This window comes from Schistocerca nitens, chromosome 3 (genome assembly GCF_023898315.1).
Source record: "Schistocerca nitens isolate TAMUIC-IGC-003100 chromosome 3, iqSchNite1.1, whole genome shotgun sequence".
In the NCBI taxonomy this organism is placed as follows: domain Eukaryota; kingdom Metazoa; phylum Arthropoda; class Insecta; order Orthoptera; family Acrididae; genus Schistocerca; species Schistocerca nitens.
The window spans coordinates 606509679-606534957 of record NC_064616.1 but is presented as its reverse complement, the minus strand read 5'-3'; the positions used below and the strand labels follow the sequence as shown (position 1 = coordinate 606534957).

At 37.7% G+C, this 25279-nt stretch overlaps 1 protein-coding gene across 1 annotated transcript in view; it reads left to right on the top strand.

Moving 5' to 3' along the window:
* The window catches only part of LOC126248540 (uncharacterized), a 351785-nt gene extending 329146 nt beyond the window's left edge, over nucleotides 1–22639 (top strand). Inside the window, exons 23-24 of the mRNA XM_049949599.1 lie at nucleotides 8682–8841; nucleotides 18906–22639. Of these exons, the coding sequence (XP_049805556.1) occupies nucleotides 8682–8841; nucleotides 18906–18988 (243 nt within the window). The 3' untranslated portion in view covers nucleotides 18989–22639. The remainder of the gene's footprint in view (nucleotides 1–8681; nucleotides 8842–18905) is intronic.
* Nucleotides 22640–25279: the final 2640 nt, after the last annotated feature.

Sequence of the window (25279 nt, the reverse complement as noted above, 5' to 3'; positions counted from 1 at the left end):
AACACACATTGGAACATTGAAAATACAGATACCTGTGCAGCTTATGATCACTGACTGTTACGTAGAAAAGAAAATGAGATTCTATTCAAAGAGTGTTAGTGTATCAAACAAATGTAATACTTGTGCACCATTTTATGGTTGTTACTTTCAGTTTTAAATTTTTTCCGTACTACACAATGATCAAGATGATCAACATTTAACAAAGAGAACTACTTAATTTTTTGCTGAAGTGTTAATAAAGTTCAGCGGCATTCTCTATAAAACTTTAGCCAAGTGCTCAAGACAGAGTGCCAACGGCCTTGCCGCAGTGGTAACACTGGTTCACGTCAGATTACCGAAGTTAAGCAGTCAAGCTTGGTTAGCACATGAATGGGCACCATCTGGGTCTGCCGAGTGCTGTTGGCAAGCGAGGTGCACTCGGCCCTTGTGAGGCCAGTTGAGGAGCTACTTGATTGAGAAGTAGTGGCACCAATCATGAAAGCTGACAAAGGCCGGGATAGCGGTGTGCCGACCACATGCCCCTCTGTATCCGCATCTGGTGACGCCTAAGATCTGAGGATGACACAACAGCCGGTTGGTGGGGTAGTCCTTCAAGGCCTGTTCGGACTTTATTTCCTCCTCAAGACAGAGTGATTTCCCACATTTTTCAGGGTAGGGTTTTTATTTACGTATGACTGATCAGCAAATGAAATACTGATGTAATTATCATATGTTATTCATACATAAACTATCCATGTTAATGTTGCACTAAGAAAAGTCACATTGCAAAACATAGGTTATTATTGATTAAGAGCAAGACACATTCATCTACATGTACATCTACATCTACATGGTTACTCTGCAATTTACACTTAAGTACACGGCAGAGGATTCATCGAACCATTTTCATACTACTACTCTACCATTCCACTCTCGAATGGCACGTGGGAAAAAGGAACACTTAAATCTTTCCGTTTGAGCTCTGATTTCTCTTATTTTATTATTGCAGATCACTATGTTAAAGACATTGGATATGTCTTCTGAATTTGAAGTGTTTTGATAAAATACAGATTTTCATAGGAAAGGCCACGGCCATCTCTCTCTTTCCAGTTACACTATTTAAAATTCCTTCAATGTATTAAACCATATTGTCATTCATAGCCACACTCAATTCCAAATCCAAAAGCAGAGTTATCAGTGAACAACATTTATTATGAACACTAAGGTACAGCCAGATCAGAACTCAACTCATGGATGGAGAGTGCTGCTACTTACACAGACTTAGAATATTCCAGAATATACAAGCATTACAAACATAAGAAATTTCAAGAACCTTCCATAAATCATAAATACTAAAGAAAAAATAATTACTAGATATTTGGTTTGATTTGGTGAGTTGCAGCATGTCAGCCAATGGTACTAAGTGTAACTGCACTCTGCATGCATCACAGCTTGTGACATTGCTCCCTCTCCTGGAGAAACAGCAACCCACTGTTTCAGGAGTTCTCACTGGGACCTACTTCAGCACCTGGGATCTACATTTTTCCTCTGTATGACAACACTGGTGGATCTTTGTGTTCTGGTTGTGTTGTTCCATCCTCTTCACTATGATTAATGTCAGAGGTAGCACCTCCCATCAAAGCTTCGAAATAGTTGAGCCGGTCTTCAGTGTCCATAAATGAGAAGTTCCCATCATCATTGTGTGTATCAAGACTTTAATAGAACTTCGTAGGGAGGACATGGAGGATGTCTTTCTATTTTTTCTTCTCGATGAAGGGTCACAATTCTTTACTTCGTATGTGATGTCCCATAAGTGATGAAGGATATGATACACCCCAAAGTAGTGCTTTAATAACTTTTCCAATAGTCCCCATATCCACATAGGCATAAAAATCTGTACCAAGTGTCCCGGGCTGTGTCTCACGGGCTGGTGCTTGGCTTTGGTCTTTCTTCTGGGCACCCAGGGTCCATATGTGAGCCAGTTGTCGTGCTTATTCAGTCTTCGTGATGAGGTGTTTCATGTTGTCATCCTGAGTATTGTACAATTTGAATAGGAATGATGTATCCATTTTTGTTTCGGCCTCATGACAGTGGAGCAGAAAGAATTGTGTGAAGCCTGCAGTTTCATGCTTCACTGTGTTGTATGCAAATGTCACAATGGGCAGTATTTTATCCCAGTCTCTCAGTTCAGCTTCAACATATGTCAAGAGCACATCTGTCAGAGTCTTACAAAAGCATTCTGTTACACCATTTGCCTGTGAGTGGTAGGCAGTTGTCATCCTGTGAGTGATGTCACAATGTAAAATTACCTCTGATATTAGTATCGACGGAAAACTTTCCTACAATCAGATACCATCGCATGGGATGCTCTATGCTTCAGAATTATGTCTTCTAGAAGGAAGTTTGCAATTTCTGAAAGCTATGGAAGTCAGCACAGCTTTGATTAACAGCACAGGTAGTCAACACATACTATTATACGATTCCCATTTGCTAACTTTGGGTACCTCCCCAAGACATGGATTCCAGTTTGGTGGAATGGCACTGCTGCAGGTGGTTGATGATGTTTGGTTTGTGGGGCACTCAACTGCACAGTCATCAGTGCCCGTACAAATTCCCAATCTGTACACAGTCCAATCTAGCCACTTTCACAAATGATGATGGAATGATGACAACACAAACACCCACTTCCCGGGCAGCTGCAGGTGGAACTGGTACCAGATGCTATGGAGATAATTGAAGCCCATGCTTCCATTGTTGGCTTTCCTTGCAGTGACTCACATAGTGTCTGACATATAGGTAAAGGTCTGGCCAGTGACATATGCATCTGATTCTGTCTAGAGTCTTAACGAATCCCAAGTAACCAGGTGTAGAAACACTGTGGAAATGTTTCAGGATAGCTGCCGTAGATGAGCTGGGATGACAAGCAACGATTTCTGCCCTTTTGGGTCATAGTTCCTCTTATACAGTGTTTTTTTAATAAATGGGATTCACCTTCAAGGCTTGTATGGTTTTCAGCCCTGCTAGATCTTCTCTCTGTTCAATAACAATATCATTTAGTGCAACAATGACTAAAATTTCATCTACACTGGTGTGTTCCACCAAAAGATTCCTTGAAAGACGGTTGGCATTCTGATATTTGTGTCTACTTTTGTATACAAGTGTGATGTCATTCTCCTGAAGTCTCAGTGCCCATCTCACCATCAGCTAGATAGATCCTTCAGACTAGTCAGCCAGTGCAGAGAATGGTGGTCTATCACAATGGTGAATGGTTTGCCAAATAAACCAACATCTGCATCCAAAAAGATACTCCGCAAGCCACTGTATGGTGTGTGTCGGAGGGTACAAATAGAGTGAGGGAAAAATGACTATCTATGTGTCTCCGTATGAGCCCTAATTTCTTGTAGCTTTGTGGTCCTTACGCACAATATATGTTGGCAGCAGTAGAATTGTTTGGCAGTCAGCTTCAAATGCCTGTTCTCTAAATTTTCTCAATAGTGTTCCTCGAAAAGAACATACCTTTCCCTCTAGGGATTCCCATTTGAATTCTCAAAGCATCTCCGTAACACTTACATGTTGTTCGAACTTACTGGTTGCAAATCTAGCAGCCTGCCTCAGAATTGTTTCAGTGTCTTCCTTTGACCTGGTACGGATCCCAGACCCTTGAGCAGTATTCCTGAATAGGTCGCACCAGTGTTCTGTATGCGGTTTCCTTTACAGATGAACCACACTTCTCTAAAATTCTCCCAATAAACTGAAGTTGACCATTCGCCTTCCCTACCACAGTCCTCACAGAAATACAGCCAGAACTTGTTGATGGCACAAACAATTACAAAGCACTCGTTTTTAGTTGTAGAGTAGTTCTTCTCATAGTTCGAGAATACTCTGGAAGCATATAAACTATCACCTCTTCTGCACCTTCCTGAATTTACACTAGAACTGCACCTATACCATAACTGCTAGTGTCAGTGTGATGTTCTATCTACACATTCTCATCATACAATACTAGAACTGGAGATGATGATCGTACCTTCTTAAGGACAAGGCAAGTTCTTTCTTGCGCCTCGTCCCAGGACAGTTTGGCAATGCCTTGTTGCAGAAGTCCTTTATGAATCGCCAGTAGTGTGAGCACATTCTGAGAAAACTTCTCACATCACAAATGTGCTGAGAAAGTGAAAAATCTACGACTGCTCTTATTTTTTCTGCATCAGGACGGACTCCATTGCCATTCAGTTGGTGCCTCAAGATTTTTATTTCTTGGGTTTTGGAGAGGCACTTTGGCAGATTCAGGCAGAGACCTGCAGTCTGAACACACTTCGATATGGTTGTAAGGTGGCTTCAGTGTTCTTGAAATGTCTTCGAAAAAACCATTATGCCAGCAAAGATGTGTCGTCCATTTAAGGTGTCAAATCAGGTTGTCCATTATACATTCGAAGGTGGCCGGAGCATTACAAAGCCGGAATGGCAAACTTTCAACTCAGAGAGGCCATCAGGTGTTACGAATGCAGCCTTTTCCCTCTCATCCTTGTCAACATCGATTTTTCAAGGTTCCTGTATCATGTCCATAGTTGAGAAATATGTTGCTCCTTTTGAGCAGTCTGGGGTGGACGCATTTTTTTCCTGATTTTGTTTACTTGTCAGTAGTCGATGTAGAAACAGCATGTGGCATCCTCCTCTTACACAAGGACTGCAGGAGAAGACCAAGGACACTCTGCAGATTAAGTGATGTCATTTTGCATCTTCTTCTTCACTTTCTCATGTATAATCAGTCCTTCAGTTGGCGACATCCTGTATGAATGCTGGCTAATTGGTGAATGATCCACAGTGTTGATATAGTGTTTTACAGTGGGCCACTTGGTCTGTATTTTGTTCAGTTCAGATTTGAAACCATCTGAAAATTGGCGTAGAATGGCTAAGACTCACCAGCATCATTTCCCCGTCAGGCCAGGTGCTATTAGCAGTTTAATAGTATCTTACTCCCCTGGATTTTCTGTACTGGTGGCAGAGAACTATTGTTTGTCGTTGGCACTAAGCTGCTTTTCCTGGACTGGTTCGGCTGCCTCTGTGCACATACATGACAGATGTGGCTGCTTGTGACAATTAGTGATCCAAAGCTCTTGACCACCTACAAAGCTTATGATAATCACTGCCATGTAGATTTGTCTTGTGAACCTGAGCGTTGTTTTGCAATTGACAAATGCTTCAAAATTTAATCCAGCATCTCACTGGATGGCAGCAGGGTAACAATGTCTTTATTGGTAAACAACCACCCAGTGCAATCTTTGTTGTGTGTGCTTGTTGGAATAGCTTTTCCAATGTGGAGCTGTGATATTCCACAGTCTATGACTGTGTCTGATGTTTGCAAGAAGCCCCATCTGTGAATAACATTGTGCTAAAATGGCAAATTTGTAGGCCCGTATTCTGTCATTGGTAGTTATTCTTTCTTCACATTCCTTTCAGATAAATGTCTTTCCTGTTTGTGACTTTCAGTACAATTGCTTTTGTATCACGCAACATAGTCTTTAGCTGATGACGATAAGCATTCAACATTGCCGATAAGGAAGCCCCCGAGTCAACTAGTGCCCGGACCAGTTGGCCATCAGTAAGATTTCCTGATATTGTGGTGACTTTCATCTATGGCGGCCTCACCTCCATAGTTGGTCACCTCACTTAGCTTTTCTGAATGTGGCAGCTCGGTGAGTGGCTGGTATCTTTGTACGGTGACAGGGAATGCTTGCCAAGGCATGCTGAGGGTCTTTGTCCCAAAGGTTGACTGTTGTGAAAAGAACCATTGTGATGGTTGATATCTGGGGTGTAGTAGTCATCAAAAATTCATCTTATTTCTCTGCAGTAATGTACAACATGTCCAGGGCATCCACAGTGGAAACACACTGGTGTGCTGTTCTCTTTCCTCCAAATGTGTGTTCTTGTGTGGGACAGTGTACTTGGCAGAGAAGTTGGTTGTACCTGTGATGTTCAGGTGATATAGGGTTGTTGGATGATAACTACAGAATAAGTCTGTCCAAGTTTCTTCTCCATGCATTCAACTGGTGATGAAGATATGTGCTACAGGTTGACACACATCTTCATCAACATTCATATTACCTCCAGATGCATGGGGTCAACATTCATTGCTGTTATCTCGTGTGTACTCAGCCTGAGACCTCTGGTTGCCATAAAATTCGGTCTCTCTTCTCTCGCTAGATGACGTACAAGAGAGCCAAGGTCATGGCGGTCTTCCACAACTGCAATAGGGACCACATTTGAGAGTCGATCATACTTCTTTCGTCCGACTCCTTTTCCGTTGTTTTTCCTTGATCCTTGGCATCACTTGATGAATTCCTCTGATGTTGTGATATCCTTTATCAGAAGGGCTTGGTACATGTCTTCTGTGACCCCTTTCATCATGTGTGACATTTTGTCAGCTTCTTTTATATTCAGATTCATAATGTGGCATATGGTCAAAACATTCTGTATGTAAGACTGCATCATTTTCCATTGACAGTGGACTTTGTTCTTTCACTAAGAGAAGTTGCTGCTGATTGTCAGCAAATGTTTTTCTCAGTTTGGTATGGAATTTGTTCCCACTATTGAGGTTCTCTTCATTGTTCTCGAACCACTGCTGGGCTGTGTTTGCCAAACACATAATGGAACCCCATCTATTGTATTTGGCAAAGTTGTAGAGTCCTTTCAGGTCCTGGTTAGCTCCTCCAGAAAAAACTGATGAATGCACGATGTGCAGCTGACTTGTTGCTGTTTTTAGAATCCATTGGTATTCTGAATATACAGACATTGGAAAAGATGTACTGCTTGTATTCTGATTCCTGCCCATTTCTGTTGCCTGATTGGAACCACAGTGACATATCGTTATATGTTTTAAAGTACCCAGCACCTCCACCAAATACTGTAACATTGTAACTACTCTCAAGTCCAAATCTGAAACCAGGATTGTCATTGAAGTACAACAGTTAGCACTGAAAGAGTGTTTATTATGAACACCAATGTACATACAGAACTGAACTCAACTCTTGGATGGAGAGTGCTGCTATTTATACAAACATCAAATATTCCAGAATATGTAAGATCAGAAATGTGAGAAATTTCAAGAACCTTCCAGAAATAATAAATACTAATTAACAAATAATTGTTAGTGGTCAATTTGATTTGGCGATCCACAGAACATAAGTCAGCAATGCTAACTACTGTGTAAGTAGAATAAGTCCATCCCATAATTAATCTCATCACAGATGAATTTAGCTTTTGATGTCACAGCCCATCCCAGTAAATAAAATCAAAGACAGTTGATCACAGAAACAGCTTTACACTCTTGCTGACAGTTGATTATACCATTTGCACTAGGAAAGAAAGAATGCTCTATCCAGAGTGCAATACTTTTCCATTGTGTAATGTCCTTCTTGATAGATAGTGTTTCAATTCAAAAACCCAATGCACACTTATGAAAATGTGTATATTTTGTAGGTATCTCAAAATAATGGCTAACAAAAGTTGCATCCATGTAAGATGTGAAATATAGTAGTATTCTGTATGGTTTTTAATAGAATTCTATTTTCAGAATAGTTATGAAAGTAATCATTTCCCTCATAGTCTTTGCATCAAGCAAGGGGCCACAGATGTAAACAGTTTGCTTGCATTTGGCACAAGCAGGGGTCAGTGTCCCATTAGGTTTTCTGCAAGGTCAATTTAAATACCCAATCGTCCATTATTTTGCAGAGACATGTTCCAGTTTTATTATCTGGCCATCTAAATTAAGCTTTATTTCTGTAGAATCATAGCAATCAGCTGATTATTTCATTTCTTGCGAGAGTCTGCTGCCATTTCATCCCCTTATTGCTCTGTTGATTTGGTATACACATGCCCCAGATATCAAGATGAACTATTCCAATTTCTGATATTATTTTTAAGTAGACTGTTTTGGAACTACCATACGTTACAGAGAAGTAATCTTTTGCCAGGCACATACTTCTATATAGACCTAAGATAATGCTCATAATATATGAATTTTGCTAAAAAATTGTTTCTTATGGTGCATTTTAACTGTTATAATACAGTGTAGTTTTGTAAGATAAATTTAAAATTGAATTATAGAACTCAGGATGGGAGGAAGGCAGTTCACTTTGTTCGCAAATTTAAAGCCATAAATTCTTTTTTCTTGAATGTTACCTCAGAAATTGGTAGCCATTAAGATAGAAGAAAAGGATAGAAAAGTCTGTGACTGCTAAAAGTGACTTAGATTTATCATGTGTCTTTGTATGATTGTTAATAGAAAATGTTGAAGCTGGACAAATGATGATTTTCATATAGTGCTCTTTCTCAATAAAATATTAGACAGCTGAACACCAAATGCAAGTGTCATAGTAATGTCCATTGTAGGCGGATCTAATAGTTCGTGAGTTACATATATACAGTTTGTTTAGTGAAGCTACAAGATAAGGTTGATGTTATGTGTCAATAGGCCAGTGACTTTGCAGGTGAGAGAGTGATATGGTCACAGGTACAGGTCATAAAGATGAAACCTGAACAACACTGGTACTTCTTGATTTTTTTAAGAAATTACAATTATTTGGTTGGTTGTCACTACAACAAAAGGTTAGCCATTTAAAATATCATTAGTAATTGTGCAATGATATCATGAGTTTGTAAAGCATTACCACTAACTAATTTAAATTATATTCTTTTCCTTGTAGGCATTACATGCAGATTTATTCCCAAGTAAGTCAAGTTTGCAGTTGAAAATCAGAGAAGTACGTCAGAAGATGATGGCTCAGAGCAGCCAAACTCCAGTGACACCTGGTAGCATGCCCAGTCCACTAGCATCAAGTACTGATTCGACTTCAACGACTCCAGGTATTATTAATGAGGACCACTCTATTCTAGACATAATTATTGACTTTGTTAGCTACATCAATTTCTTCACACTTTTGAATTTGAGGTCTTCATTTAATATTACATTTCTCTTTGGCATGCTAAAATTTGTTCTCATTTTGTGTAAAAGCTGTCTACAGAAAATATTATCTCCTTACTGCAGCTTTCGTTATGTGGCTGCTGTAAAGGTGTAGTGTATGCCTGGTCAGGATTGACAATATATGGACATCCTTATGGATATGATTGTGTTTTTCAAGGACCATAAGGAATTTATTCAGTGTATAGATTACATGTGGGTGACTAGGGTTGTTTGCAAGGCTATCAGCCTGTGTTAATGGGGCAGGGAGATGATCACTTTAGAAATGTAACTTTACCATTTCAGACCTAAATCTTTACAGTAGTTGTGAAGGAAATGCACACTAGCTTTATGATGCAAGAGAAAACTTATGGCATGGGCAGCACATTATGGCAATGCCCAGCAGTCAACATGTGATCTCTCCAACGTTCCCCATTGGCTATACACAGCAAGCACATTACATTACATTAATCGTATTCCATGGATTCCACAGAAAGCGGTCTCGGGGATGCAGAAACAAGTCTGTGACATAATTACCTGTATTACTTCTTAGAGTTCTGCCAAGTCAAAGGGTTTATTAAGTGTGTGACAAATTACAGTTATTGTAATTTTAATGCATTTTAGCTGATTTGTGTCTAGAGGATGGCCACACATTTGTTGCATTACCCTGTAAATTATTCTCATAACTCCTAATAATTATCAGTTGCAGGCAAGGTTACATTCGTGGTGTAAATAATGTTGCCAACACCAGCTGGTTATCATTCAGAAGTAAAAACGTTTATTAAACCTTGGTTTAATATTGCGAGAGAAACGATGACTGGCAGAGTCACTAGCTAGATTGTGAAAGTGCAAAGTTCACAAAGCTATGTGGAGAATCAATTAGTCCATACATGATGCTGCTCAAAGTCATAATCCACAAAACTAGCTGTCGGGACTCTTCTGGGTTCCAGAACTCCTGCAGAAAATCTTCCAACTCGGAACATGATGCAACTCAAAGTAAGGGTTAACAAAGCTAACTGTCTAGAACTCTTCTAGGTTTCTACACTGGTCACTTAAAAATTTCAGTCACTATCGTGACTTAACACATCGCTTATCAGTCCGTCTGCCCATCCTCAGTGATCTCAAAGCAAACTGTTCTCAGTCGGTATGGTTGCTACCCTTAAACAGACACAATCTGTACTGAAAATCACAAATATACATTGAAATTATTGCTACTACACATGTTACACATGAAATAAAACTAAAAGTTTGCCTACTTTCCCATGGTGGCAGATATTTACTGGGGTCCTTGGTTTTCTCATTATTTACATTTTAATCTGTGAGATGGTTAACTTACCCTTATTTGCTGTTATCTGTCATTAAACATAAATAAGCTTTAAATTTTGCAGATAACTATGGTTGTGTACTGCCTCATACTGCCACTATATTTACTCAATTTGTAATTTATTTACCAGAGAAATACGGTTTTTTGTCCTTGGACTCAACAGTCCAACTCATAACTCAATATATGTTACAGTAATAAATATTCTGAAATGTTATTTCAGTAGTGCTGTTCAAGCGCTATTAACAATTGGTTCTTTAAAACTGGTTAATTTGTTTGGAAGTTATTAACTTTTAGAGTTAATATGTATATTAAAATCTTACATCTTGTTACCATCAACTCACTGTATGCTTCAGTAAGTGATGCTGAGCACAGTGGAGAGGCAGGATCCCCACATTGACCGAAAATGTAGAATGTCTGAATCAAAATAGTGTGCCTCTGTGTTGTGCGCAGTGACTGTCTCATAACATTCACCATTGCATTCAGATGATCGTCTGAGTGACACCTCGCACTAATTAAACAAAACTTTTCTATTTCAGCTATTGAGATCTCCATTTCCTACTCATTGCTCCATACTAACCAGGACTTCTACTGCATCTGTCCTTCCTACAACTAGTTTCTGCCAAGCCACATATCTTTGTATGTTTTATTGGATGGATTGCTTCCAGTCATTGATGATCAGTGATATCATTAAACAGTAATTGGTCTGTCCACTTATTTATGTGCAATATGTTACATTTCTTTGTGTTAGAGCCAACTGCAGTTCCCCTCACAAAGTGTCATTTCTCTGCAGACCGAATTGCCATTCACTACAGCTTTGTGGTATTGTAACATCCCTGTATACAGCAACATTGTCCAGGAAATTTCTAAGCTTATCCAACGGGCTGTGAACACCAAGTTAACTCCAACACGTCCCTGTGTGTGTCAGGAGCTACTTTGACTTCAACTGACATCTCCCTTTTGAAAATGATGTACTGAGTTATACTTCCTAGGAAATCTTCTGTCCAGTTACAAAGTTGGTTCACTGTTCAGTATAGGCAACAGTGTATGAATGTGTGAAACTACTTCAGAAGTTCAAGGAAGTTGTTACGCTGAATATCACTGTTTAGTCCCATGTGAATCCCACAGACAAACCTGCAGAGTTCTATGTCGTAGCAGCTTTCAGAATCCATGTTCTTTTCGATGGAGGTGATTTTTCGCCTACCAAATGATCATAATATATTTTGTTATATCTTTCAGTTTCTAAATTTGCTTGTGTGTGCAGCTGGACCACCTTCGAGTTGCTGTTTATCAAATGTTGCTGAAACCAAATGTTCCTGAAAGAGCTCAAAAATCATCACATTGTCACTTAGTTTCATAGCTAACTAGTGTATCCAAATGTCAGACCTCACTTGCACATGGTGCACCCTGCCCTTGATTGATGAGAGTCTGGTGACTGAATGACTCCTGGGTAAAGAGTCCAGCACTACAATGCCAATGGCTCTGCAGGGAGGTGGGTGAGCTAGTAGTGGTTATGGCCCACTCTCCTCCTCAGGGCAGGAAACTTCTCCTAAAGATGGATGAGCCACCTATGGTCAGTGGCATAGAAATCCCTCGACGGCAGACCAAGCATTAAGACAGTAAGTCCAATGTTGACTGGAATGTTGTTGAAGTCAGCAGTGACCAGGAATCCTTCAATCATATTACAACACTTGCTACTGAACATAGTTCCTAGGTCATCAAGATAGGCGCATTTATTGAAGTGCAGCAACGTTCTCACCCTGAAAGAACTCGGGCATAGCAGTCTTCCGACAATATACTGACTTGCTTATAGAAGTCCTGCAACAATCAAGAAGTTCGACAGGAACAGGATTGTGATGTCCGGAAACCTCTAGTTTGAGCTTGGCATGTAGGCAGTATGTGTGCGATCAGTCATCTTACTTGGGTTGTAGCTGTAGAGAATTCAACTGTTGCATCTACAACTAAGCAGTTCTATTTAGGGTCCATTCTGCATACCTCATATGGAGAGGGGGCTATAAAAGGTACCCAAAATGTAGTCAACCACTTTTTATTGGATAGCCACATCCAGTGGCATCACCAAACTGACTTGCTTATAGAAGTCCTGCAACAATCAACTGTTGCATCTACAACTAAGCAGTTCTATTTAGGGTCCATTCTGCATACCTCATATGGAGAGGGGGCTATAAAAGGTACCCAAAATGTAGTCAACCACTTTTTATTGGATAGCCACATCCAGTGGCATCACCAAATGGAGTCAATTTAATAAAAAAATTACATTTTTGCAACATGGAATGTAAGAACACTGACTGATGACCCTGCAAATGAGAGGTGAAAAAGGAGAACAGCTATTGTGGGCAGTGAGTGATGAAGACGTAACACTGACATAGCAGCACTCCAGGAAACTTGTCATGCTGATGAAGGTCAGTTCCGTGAACTAGGTGTGTGATCCACTTTCTTCTGGAAGAAGAAAGCTACTAGTGAGCATTGAATACACAGAGTGGCTTTTGATATAAAGAATAAGCTTCTCAGGGACATATAGGAGTTTCTAGCTGAGGGTAATGAACGTCTCATAGCATTAAAATTTGGACTGAATGGGAACCAGCATACCACCATGATCAGCATCTATGCCCCCACTCTACATTCTGAGTATGACATCAAAGAAACACTGTAATTCATTCTAGATGACATCCTATTAAACATCCACTGCCAAGACAAAATAATCTTACTTTGTGATTTTAATGCTAGCGTGGGTAAGGATCACAAACTGGAATTGTGTCACTGGGAAGGAGTTGGCAGCAAAAACTCCAGTGGTATTAGACTCCTCCCAAAATGTGCTGAACATGGATTAACGATTATCATCATCATCTTTCATGGATATAATCACTACAAAACATCACAATAGCATCCTAGATCAAAACAATGGCATCTCATTGACCGCGTAATTGTCAGCAAAAAAAATCTACACGATATTTTCATCGCTAAAGCATGGCAGGAACCAGTGACTGTTGGACAGATTGCTGACTTGTTAGATCTGTCGTGCATATTTCAATATCCACCCAGAGGAGGAAATAAAAGAAGACTTTTTGTGCATCTTCATATTTTCTCAGCACAAACACTGATCCATAAAATTTCAGGCATGCAGCTGCATAAATTTGACTTCTTGTTCTAAGTCACTACAAATTAAACCGACTGTGGGTATAAGCAAAGCAGAAGAAGGCACAGAAAGTTTTAAATCCATGGCTTTTCTGCCATATGTGGGAAGCCTATCATCAAAAATAGGATGGATCCTCTGTAAGCACAAAGTGAAATTGATTTTTCGCCTTCCACCAAAGACAACAGCACATCTGGGTTCCGTTAAAGATGATTTGGTACTTCGGAAGCTTGGGGTTTACAAGATTCTCTGTGAATTCGACCATTCATAGATCGGGCAGATGACAGGTACTGTCCAGGAGAGATGCATAGAGCACCGCAGGTACACCCGTCTCTTACAACCTAATAAATCTGCAGTGGCAGTGCAGTGTAAATACACTGGGCACTCTATGGTGTACGATAACATCGAAATTTTAGCCTTGACTTCATTTTTCTGGGACTCAATAGTGAAGGAAGCAATTGAAATTCGGTTGGCTACGAATTTAATTAATAGAGAGAGAGGCTTCATCTTGGATAAATCGCGGAATCCAACAATGTAATAAAATCACAAAGACATCACAATGGAGCAGTTCGCAGTGATGCATCGATATCACTGTGTGGATCGACTGTGCAGCCATAGATGGAATTCTATGCATATGTCATATCTCTTTGCCGCCGATCAACGTCTCTGGCGCCTTGTGTGTCTGTGGCCGCATGTGCAGTGGTGCGATCCACAGGTTTAAAAGGACGGAGCGAGTGCTGGAGTGTCAGTCGCCTTAGCTCACTCTGAAGATGGCTGGACGGTATTCAGCCTAAATATTAGAAGAAAAAAGTTGAATTTATGCAGCTGCACACCTGAAATGTTATGGATCAAAAGAAGTTTGACAAGTCACAATATGCCTCACAGTATGGGAAACAGCAGCTTCATCAGATACTGTCTAGGGAATACCATCATGATGTGACACAACTTGGCGACCACTATTCTGGATACCTGCAATGAAACATTAACAATATAAGACTGCTTTGATTTTATCAAAGAAGATCAGGAGTAGGAGGAAGAAACATTTTGAAGACCTTCCGATTCAGGAATTTCACTCATGAAAGAACATATTGGCTCCCCACCAACATTAGATGAAGTGTGCTAATATTATATGAGGCTATGATGAAGAAATTGAGGCATTAATCTCAGAGAAAAGCAACGTTTTGCGAGCATGGCGAAAGGACATGAACTCCATTGCTAAGAAAGAAGCCGTTTATCTTGCCAAAGCAAAAGTACAAAGAACTACCCATGCACAGAAAATTGTGTGGTGGATAACAAGTGCTAAAGAATTACAGTATCTTGCAGACAGAGATATGTGACAGCTTTTCCAAGTCACAAAAGCAGTTTATGCACCAACCACCTTGAAATCCACTTTGATCCAGTGACAAGCGTACTCTTCTAAATCGTCAGTGCTCTATCAGGAGTAGGAGGAAGAAACATTTTGAAGACCTTCCGATTCAGGAATCGCACTCATGAAAGAACATATTGGCTCCCCACCAACATTAGATGAAGTGTACTAATATTATATGAAGCTAAGTGTGCTATCAATCAAGCAAAACAACACAAGGCCACTCATCCTGATAATTTACCAGTGGATGCTCTCAAAGATGATGGTGATGAACTCATGGTAAAGTTGCAGGTATCTTCTGTGATCCTACAAAAACATTTAACTCCGTGAACCATGCCTTGCTTATCTACAAATTAGACAAATAGGGGATTAAGGGCATCTCATCATACTTGCACAACAGAAAACACTGGGTGACTATAATGTGAAATGCAGTGAGCTATTATTCTAAATGGAATACCGTATCACAAAGTCTGCTCAAGGCTCCGTACCTGGGACTAAATGTGGACAATAACTTAACCTGGAATACACATACTGCCTGCCTACCAAATAAACTAAGCAATTTTGCATTTGCAGTGCAGATAATAGCAAATTCTACTGACTTGAGTACACAAAAATAGCATATCATAGTTATTTTGAATTTGTCATAAGGTATGGTATAATTTGTTGGAGAAGTTCAAATAGTGTATCTCGAATACTGAAGCTGCAGAAGAAGATTACCAGATATATGTGTACTGCACAGCAGACAGAATCTTGTCGCCCATTATTTTGGAAACAGCAAATTGTAACTGTTCTCTCCATTTACATGTATAAAATTATAATCTTCCTACACAGCATACAGCAATTATATGAGGACAATCATATTAACCACACACATAACATGAGAAATAAAAATAATTTTATGCTACCCATTCTCACCCTCTCCACCCTCTTGTTGCCCAAAGTTGATTAATTAATTTTTGGAGGAAGTCAATAATTTGGGTGACTGGTCACATTTTCACAGCACTTGCCATGCTGAAATACTGGCACACTGCAGCGAGTGACAGGGACAGTCGAATTTAAATAACCAGTTCGGTAAATAATAAAAATACTCATATCTTTCGTTGCTCTTATTGTTGTGTGTAGATGGTTCGTTATGCATTTGCTTTCTGTGGCTTATCTCTCTCTAGTCATCAATAGGAAGATTGGGTTGCTGTTCCAGTCGCACTTCAAACTTGTACATTCAACAGCCCAAAAGAACAAAGATTTACCTATAACAACATGTAGCAAAAAAATTATAATATATTGATCTTTTTATGAAAACCAATTTTTGGAACATACATTTCATAAATAAAATACAATTAACTGTCTACCTTTTTTTTTAGAAGCCCATAATCATCACTGTAATTACATTAAATATTTGTAAATGTTGACATTTAAACTTTTTTGTATAGCTGCGTAGTAGTGGATTTTTGGTTTCTATGTCTTCGGTGCGGTATCATTCACTTTGTGTGATCCAAGATTAGTTAGTACATGTATCTCACCGTAACCAGTTTTACTACACCATGCACCAGTTGAAATTATATGCATGAACTCCACAGTATATGGGGATGACAATATATAACAAGTTAATCGGCAAAAACATATTTGATATGAAGCCAGAGTGTCTAAAAACAAGGTTACAGCAGATTCTGTGGGAGAAATGCTACTATTCAGTACAAGAATTCATAGAGGATGAAATGATAACTTGAGCAAGGGGTAATTAAGTGTTAGTCTTTTTATTGTGTATATATAACAAAATTGTATTATTATTATTATGCTGTTCGTTAACATCAGCTGTTCTATGTTTATAGTGAAATTTTACCACAATTTTGTTGTTTCTTCTGTACCTGAAACTAATGATTTGGATTATGTATGGTATGAGACTAATAAATCACAGTTCACAATAAGACACGTACATAAACTGATGCCTCTTGCTTTCAAAAATACTGTGGTGGTCCCATATTTAAGAAAGGAGATCACACAGACTACAACTACTGCCACGGAATATTGTTCCTGTTTAGTTTGAGAAAGCTAATTACTCATGTTCTCACATATTGTGCTATGCTCTTGGCAGAGGAATTACTACCAGAGTATGACTTCAGGCCTTCTAGTGGAACCACAAATACCATGTTCACATCTCGTCAGTTTCAGGAAAAATGCAAGGAACAAAATATACCTCTTTACAGTGCCTTTCTTTTCACCTCAATAAGGCTTTTTGCTCCAAAAATCATGAAGCAGTGTGAAAGATTTTAGCTCTGTGGAGTTTTCAACAGAAATTTATTGCCATCTGGAAACTACACATACATGGCAGCAACCATCATTGGTAAAGACTGTGTTGGTGAGCTATTCCATATCAGTACCAGTTTAATTAAGGATGTTTGACTTTCCCCATGTAATTTTCTGTGTATGTTGCCTCTGTGATGCAGTCAGTCGAAGATGATCTTCCTCTAAGAATTTAGTTAACTTAATGAATGGATGGGAAATTGTTTAATCTGAACTGTTTAAAAACAAGGACACTTTTATTTCCTACAGCATTAGTTGAATTACAGTAAGCTAATGAAAATGAAGATGTATCTCAGTCCGAAGAAGAACTAGTGTTAATCCTGAATACCTTCTCCACAGCATAAAGAAAGACTGCTCTTTAATTGAATACCAACAAAACATAATCCTTCACGAACCAGCACCTCAGGAAGCACAAAGAAATAGCAGATTCACCATTGGCAGCGTGTTTCTTCAAGTTGTCAACACCTTTCATTACCTTTGCAGCATCCTCTCATCCAGTTCAACTGTAGATCAAAAATTTAATACAGAGTTTAATCATGCTGGAGCAATCTTTGCCAGACTAAGATCTCGAGTATTTGGCAACCATGATGTCAATGCTGCAAGAAAGATCCTTGTACACCATTCACTTGTAATTTTCACTCTAATTTATCAATCAGAATCCTGGGCATGTTACAGGAAGCACCTCAGAAAGCTAGAACAGTATCACCAGTAATGCCTGAGAAGGATTCCGCTTATTACATGGCAAGATAGATGCACAAATGTCAGTATCCTTGAAGAGGGCATGCAACCTGTATAGAAGCAGTGGTTTTAAGACACCAGCTATGCTGGATAGGGCATGTATCCCGCATTCCCAATAATGACATTCCCAAACAAGTGGTTTATTCTGAATTAACAGTGGGCAAACATTGTGTGGGGTTCAGAGGAAATGAATTAAGCAGGTTAATCGAGGCTAACATGAAGATGTCACTTTAATGTTAACAACTGGGAGACCTCAGCCCTCGATATTTAATTCTGTGTATCACTAGTCCATTGTGGGGCACTTCTTTTTGAAGAAAACAGCCGACAAAAGTGACTGATAAGAGGCCGTGTAAAAAAGAAAAGAAAAACTGAGTCTAAATAGAAGGATAGAAACTGCTTCACCTGAGACAACCTGTTCCCACTGCAGCAGCTTGTGTACCTCTTGCATTGGACCATGCAGTCACCTCCGTACTCACAGATGATCGAAGGACGAACTTACTCTACTATGCGTGTTTTTTATGACGACGATGACAGTGGTGGTGATGACGATGATGTATGAGATGTGTTAGATGCAGCTTTCACAACGCTTTAGCAGGTTGACCTTTATAACACATGCTCCAAAGTTGAATGGCAAAAGACTCTTATTACCCCATGACTCTGATTACACTTTTCTCCTTTACACAGCATAGCATTCACATTTATCTCAAAGGTGTTATATGAAGGAACTGTTTCTGTGATTGTGTGTATTACTTACACTTGTCTGAACATGCACCCATATTAAGGTTTTTCAGCTACCAAATAACCACTCCTTTTTTTTCTTCTCGTTGGTTTTGCTGTAGAAGATCTTATAAAAATTCATGGGTTCAGTGCACAAATTAACCACAAATAGAATAGTTCGAAAATAATAAAGTGTTTGTGCTTGTATAGTATTTTACCAACTGAGACACACTTATTTTTATTTACTGTAAAAAATTACTGTATATTCCACATCCTGTAGCAATAAAAGAATTTGTCCATAGTACCATAAGTAAATTAAGGCATTAGTAATGTGATTTTATTTTTTAAACAATACAGAAATGTATTTAACTTACAGGTTCATCAAGTGTACCACATACATCAAGTCTGGTGAGCAGTTCCAGCAGTTCAGTGCCTATTACTGCCTCTTCTAGCAGCTAGCTGTATATATCCTCTTCTGCTGCTGTGTCCAGATTCATTCCATGTTCATGTCGTAAAAACACCATGTGATCCATCAAACTTGTATGGCATCGGCAGCAGGTACACGTTATAGGTCACTGAATTTGATTGTATATTTTAATTTTAGCAGAACATGTTCGCAACAAATTTTTTAATTAGAAAAATCTCAGATAGTGCCTGAAAACCTAACAGACTTTTCTTCCACTGCTAATTAGTTTACCTGAGGAAGCATGTTTTAACATTTTAGAACATAGTGTTTGTATTATTAATTGATCAAACACTGATGTATCCTATTTTTTTAAATTCTGTGTAAGTATTACGCAAAGGTTTTGAATCATGATGTGTAATTTGTGGATTTTATTTGTGTATATCAGACACTTGGCTCAGCTTGAACTGGTATTTTATTTTATCTTTTATTTATGACAATGAAAAGAGTACTATTTAGCATACATTGGCTAAAAAAGTGTTGTCTTTTGCACCAGTAATATATTATTGTACTACATCACATGACATACATGGATACATCTTCTCTATTTCTTGTGACCTTAAGAAATATTTTAACTATGTAATTCAGTTTAGAGTCTGTTTCATATATCCTCATCTGTTTATTTGAGGCACAGTAGGTCTGGCGTAACAACAAAATTTTGGACCTTAATTCAGATTAATACACTTTTTACTTTCCCATATTTATGAAACCTGTATTATTTTTATTAAAATCTCATGACTAACATTAGTCATAAAAATATTCCTAGAGTTTAATATTTTTGAAGGTGTGTAAGAATAAAATGTCATACCTCTCTGCTTCTTCTTCTTCTTCTTTATGCATAAGAAACTTAACATTCATGACTTACTTGTGTACCTTAATATAGCACACTAGAAGATACATTTCATTGTATGAAATTAACTTAAACATTATCAGCCGGCTTCTGTACTTGCACCAGTCAGTTTGTGAGTATTGAACCCCACTCTTGCGAAGTGACAGTAACATGATCAACACGTACTTTACTACATCTACCGCTCCCAGCCTTTCACATACGTACTTTCTTTGAACAGTATTTTAGAGTTTTCAGAAGACTGTGTAGTGCTAGTTGTCATAGTTCAGTATTGTCACATTTTCAATAAGTAAAGTCATCTATGGACACAAAGAACTCGTGTTCTTGTGGTACCTTGCAGCTTCCTCTTTTCTTCTGACATGAATATAGAAACAGTTATCAAACAATCCACATTGTCAAAATGAAATGTCATTGTGTGTGCTTTCATTCATTTTTATATTGACAGTACAGTACATGTGTGGATGATGCTCAGAATTCCAGATTTTAGTTATAGTATTCTGCACAACAGATTAATACATAAAGTCTATATAGTAGTGTGTATATAAAATGTATCCATCTGTGTCTGTGATGATCATTGTTTTATAGGCTGCAGCTTATACTGGAATTTCAGAGATACATTTTTAATGAATTGTGCTTAAGATTACAAAACAAAGAATATTATTATAATTTTCACTGTGAAAAATGCATTTGTGATATCATCATCTTCATTAATATAAGTTGTCATTATTTTATCTCACATTTAGAAAACAAAGTTATATTTTGCAGGTGAATTTCTTATGTTTTATTTTAGTTATGCACCATTTTTCCATCCATCTCTTCTGGGCATGTTCAGTCAAGAGCCTCATTTAAATTCTTAGTATATTTTATTTTTATGCTAAATCTGTCATTGTTAGCTAGTCTTCTGTGATCACTGTCCTCAATGTGTGATATTCGAATAAAAAAATATATGCAGGAGATGCCTGTAGGAGGTGATGGAATTTAAGACAGCAATTAATTAAAATGTATTATAAGTTCAATGTGATCTATAGCATCTTATTAATTGTAGTACTCCACACTTTAATACACAGGTGATGATTGTGGAGAACTATTTATAAAGTGTGAAAATGTGTTATTAGTAAGTGACTGCTGTCGAGCGTTTTTACTGTGTGCCATTGGCCTGCTGTAAGAGCTTAGCTTCTGGCACACAGAAGCCCTTTCTAATTTATTTTTTGTACTAGTATTATGATGTCATGTCTGGGCAAATGTCACATTATATTGCACAATATTAATGTTATGATCTCAGTTACTTGTTAATTTTTTTTTAATCCCTTTTTTGTTGATGTATTAGTTATGTAGATTTGTTACCATGTGACATCAATAATGTGTTTCTGTTGGTAGTTTCATGTACTTCATCTGCAGCTGTATTTATTTAACAATATGTTGTTGGCATATACTGTCAGTATCAATGTAAATTCTATGAAACAACACTTTTTATGGTGTTTATTCATCATAATTCAACAAATTTTTGGTACCAGTATATCTTTTGTCTGCAGATTTTATCAGTTATGGTAAATGCAACAGATACCAGTGTTTCCATTGCTAAACTGAAATATTGCAGTGGTTTATATATTTAATTGTGTAATACACAATATTACCCAAAGCAATACCAGAAAGACTAGACACAATGATTATAAAATCATGTCTGTGCTTCTCTACTGCCAAAATAATTTGTGAATAAATCTTATGTGTTTTGTCCTTTCATATGTGATTATTGTGGATTTTGAATATACCAGTCTTAATATTGAATGTTTTTAGAGTAAATCTGTCATAATGTTAATTGTCATTTATTCATTTTAATCTGGGTGTTGGGCGTAGCTAAAGTAAAATTTTGTACAAAGAAATTGTGATTATTAGTGCTATCTCTAGATGTTACCAATTTCTCTTACCTTTTACTGGAGTGTTTTGTTCCCGTCCTCAGAAATGAAGCGAGATATTAAATTTTGAAATCTGTCATGCGAGGGCTATCTGAACATTTGTTTTGTATTTTCACAGAATGCTGTCATGTTTTCTATATTGTTTTTAAATGTACACCAAGACAGAGTAAATTTTGGTGTAGTTAGAGCAACTTTGAATTTCTGTAGGTGCTACTGTTACATTGTATTTTATGGTAATGAATCATTCTTACAGGCAACCACATCCCTGTAATAGAGTAGTGAAGGATCTTTTATATTCAATATATTTACATTGTTACAAATACTTATATAAATATTATATAAATATATATATATACACACACGTGCAGTGAAATGTCTATATCTATATATATTGTCATAAACTTTATTGTTTTTGAAAGCGAATTGTTTGAGTGCATATTTGTTGTTGTAGGCTGCATACATGCAAAAGCTGTCTACATTGTATTAGTTGTATTAAAAATGTTATAGATCAGAAACAGTGTGTATAAAATTGAAATATTGTTAGATGATAGTCATTTTTCTTGTTTTCTAATATAATTTGCTGGGAAACAAGTAGGTTACTGTCATGCAGTAATATAGTCATCAGCAATGAGATTCTACCATTTTGTATTTTTATTTGGTTGATTTTACCTTATACAGTGTAATTAAAATCCAATTCTCTGTATTTGGTGATGGCCAACTTAAGGATAGGCACTATGTTCTCATGTTTATTTTTACACTTACAACCTAAGGATGGGCTAGATATTCGCATTTGCACCGGAACATACTTGCTTGAATTCTGAAGACTGATAAAATACAAAAAATAACATTAACTTGAGAAAATCAATAAATTATTACTGTGATACATATTTAGAGCATTTATCTTACAAATGTGTTGTTACCTTGAAAAATTGTTTGTCTCTTTATTATCTTAATTTTGTGTCTTTGCTTTTTGTGTCTAACTTTCTTTTGTTGGACACAATGACACCAAAATAATGTGGGTCAACATGAATGATTATGAGGATCTGTGGCAAACTCATGAACAGTATATTGAATGGAAAAAGCAGTTGAAAATGATATGAAGAAAGACAGTTATTGTAATTCAGCTCTCAAACTTGCATTATACATAAAAATATAACCATATCTTTCTCTTTATCAATTTATCTTTATTGCCTTATCAGCATTGCAGCTCACTTAATGAGAGGTGATCACTGTTAGTGTCTGTAGGAACAACGTGGAAGATTTTGGGGAAAAAGGGCTGGTTCTCACAGGGGTAAATGATTGCTGTGGTATTGACACAAGTCAGAGGTGAGAAACTAGTGAGAAAAGAAAAACAGAGTTTGAGGGGAGGGGGGTTCTAGATGAACTCAAAAAGAAAAATTTATATACTAGGTACAAAGACAGGAGGCTGGTGGAGGTAAACTGGGACAATAAGTGTGATTAAAGCCAAGGATATTATATGTATTATATATTATTTTACTTCTGCAAGTAAGAGAAATTGCAGTTGGATGAGATAAAAGGAGGGAGAGCCACATGATATGGGCTGCAAACCTGCTTATGACATTTTGAAAACACCCCCGCTCTCCAACACAAGTGTCCTTCCTCTAGTTTTTCTCTTCCATCTCCTGCTGACATCACTAGTTTCAATCATTATTCTGTTTTTAATCCCTATTTTGTATTTTTGTTTCCTTACCTCACATTCCCCCCTTAGACCCTTTTCCCAGTCTGGGCTGTTTACCATGTGACTCCTTTCCCTGTGTCTTTTCCATACTCCTCAAAAGAGAGATTTCAGATGAATGCAAGTTTAAGAGGTGAGTTACAGAGATTGCCTGTCTCTTCTCACCACTTCCTTTACGTGGGATGTGGTACTCTTTCATCATAACTTTTGTAACTTAATATTTTGTCATTATAGTTGAGCTGGAATTTGTATTTCGTGGATATAATGATTAGTTAGAGCAGTGACATCTTAACATGCAGCATACACTAAGACAGGCCCAAGGGCAGATGTTACTGCTTTTTGAAATATTGTACACTGCAGTTTGATTGGAAAAGAGTGGGTCGTGGGATTGTGTGGCTGGGGGTGGGGTGGGGAGGGGAGGGGAGGGGGGGGGGAATGAAGGAAGATTTGTGAAACAAATCGAAGCAGGTTGTGTGTGTTGGGGGTATCCTCTCAGATGCATGACAAATTCATAATACAGTGTTGATGCATATATTATTGTGTGCCACTGGTTCACAGACACTTATGCCTAAAATAACTTAACAATCTGCAGAAAATTTCTGTCGGTAATCTCTTCTCAAGACGGAATGATGAAAATGCCAAGTTCAGCTTATTATGTTCAGAAAATATTAACTGAAGTGTATATCCCATAAAGCAGAAGCACTGAAATTCTTAATTGGGGAAAATTCTGGTAATGTTTAGGTGAAATATCATTGGATGGGACTTATCCAGGGAAAGGTCAGGACAGCTTGCTGTAAGATGTCAGTGCACGTAGGAAGGGGGACAGTTAGGCACATGATACATGACTAAAAATTAAGTTAATAAAATGTGCACATTGAGGGGAGATATATGAAAATGTGACCAGCAGTGAAAGAGTAGCTACTGTTTCAAGAAAAATCCAACATAAGGTAATAAGTACACCAATAAGAAAAATGGATGCTGGTGATCACTTTATCATTTAAAATATCCATCTAAGGCACATTCCTATCTTATATTCTGTTTCTCTGTTTAAACCTTCCATTCTTATTGTGTTACTCGCAGACATACATTACTTTCCATGTTTTTCTGCTACACATCCCTGAATTGCAACAGGGCCAATAACTGTAAATAATTGTTATTTATGATTTTATAATTCAACAAAATTTGTAGGTTAATATTCACTTATTCGTCTGTCTGCGCCTTTATTTCTTTCACTGCTAAATTAGATAACCATTAGTCTTAAGCGTAAATTTCAGAACCACTTTTTAGTGTTGCTTTTGACCAAGCTATTTCCAAATTTCTTTATTAATAAAAATTTTAATTTTTTGAACATGGCTGTGATCACCAACCATAATTAATTACAATGTCACAAATTTCCAGCCAACTGGTTGCAAATAGAATTTAAAGTTACTCACTCGTGTCCTATACCACTGTAGTGCCCTTAGTGGCATATTTATATATTGTTTTGAAATTTTGACTATTCCTGTTATGTATTCAGGTGGAAAATGTTTTAATTGTGGTTTTAATGCTTTGACCAGAGCGATGTCGCTCAAATTTCCTTTTAACCACATGTAAGGTAACAGTTTCTTCTGAAGAAGGCACCCATAGTCGGCGTTGAAAACTAGTTAAAGAACTTTAAATTCTATTTGCAACCGATTGGCTGGAAATTCGTGACATTGTAATAAAAATTTCTTAGAAATTACCACTTTTCTGCCTGGACTGTTCATCGGCACATAAAAAAGTGTTCAGCTCTTAAATTTTAAGAGCCAATAGGTACTACGATGACAGAATGAAAAATAAATATAAACAAATT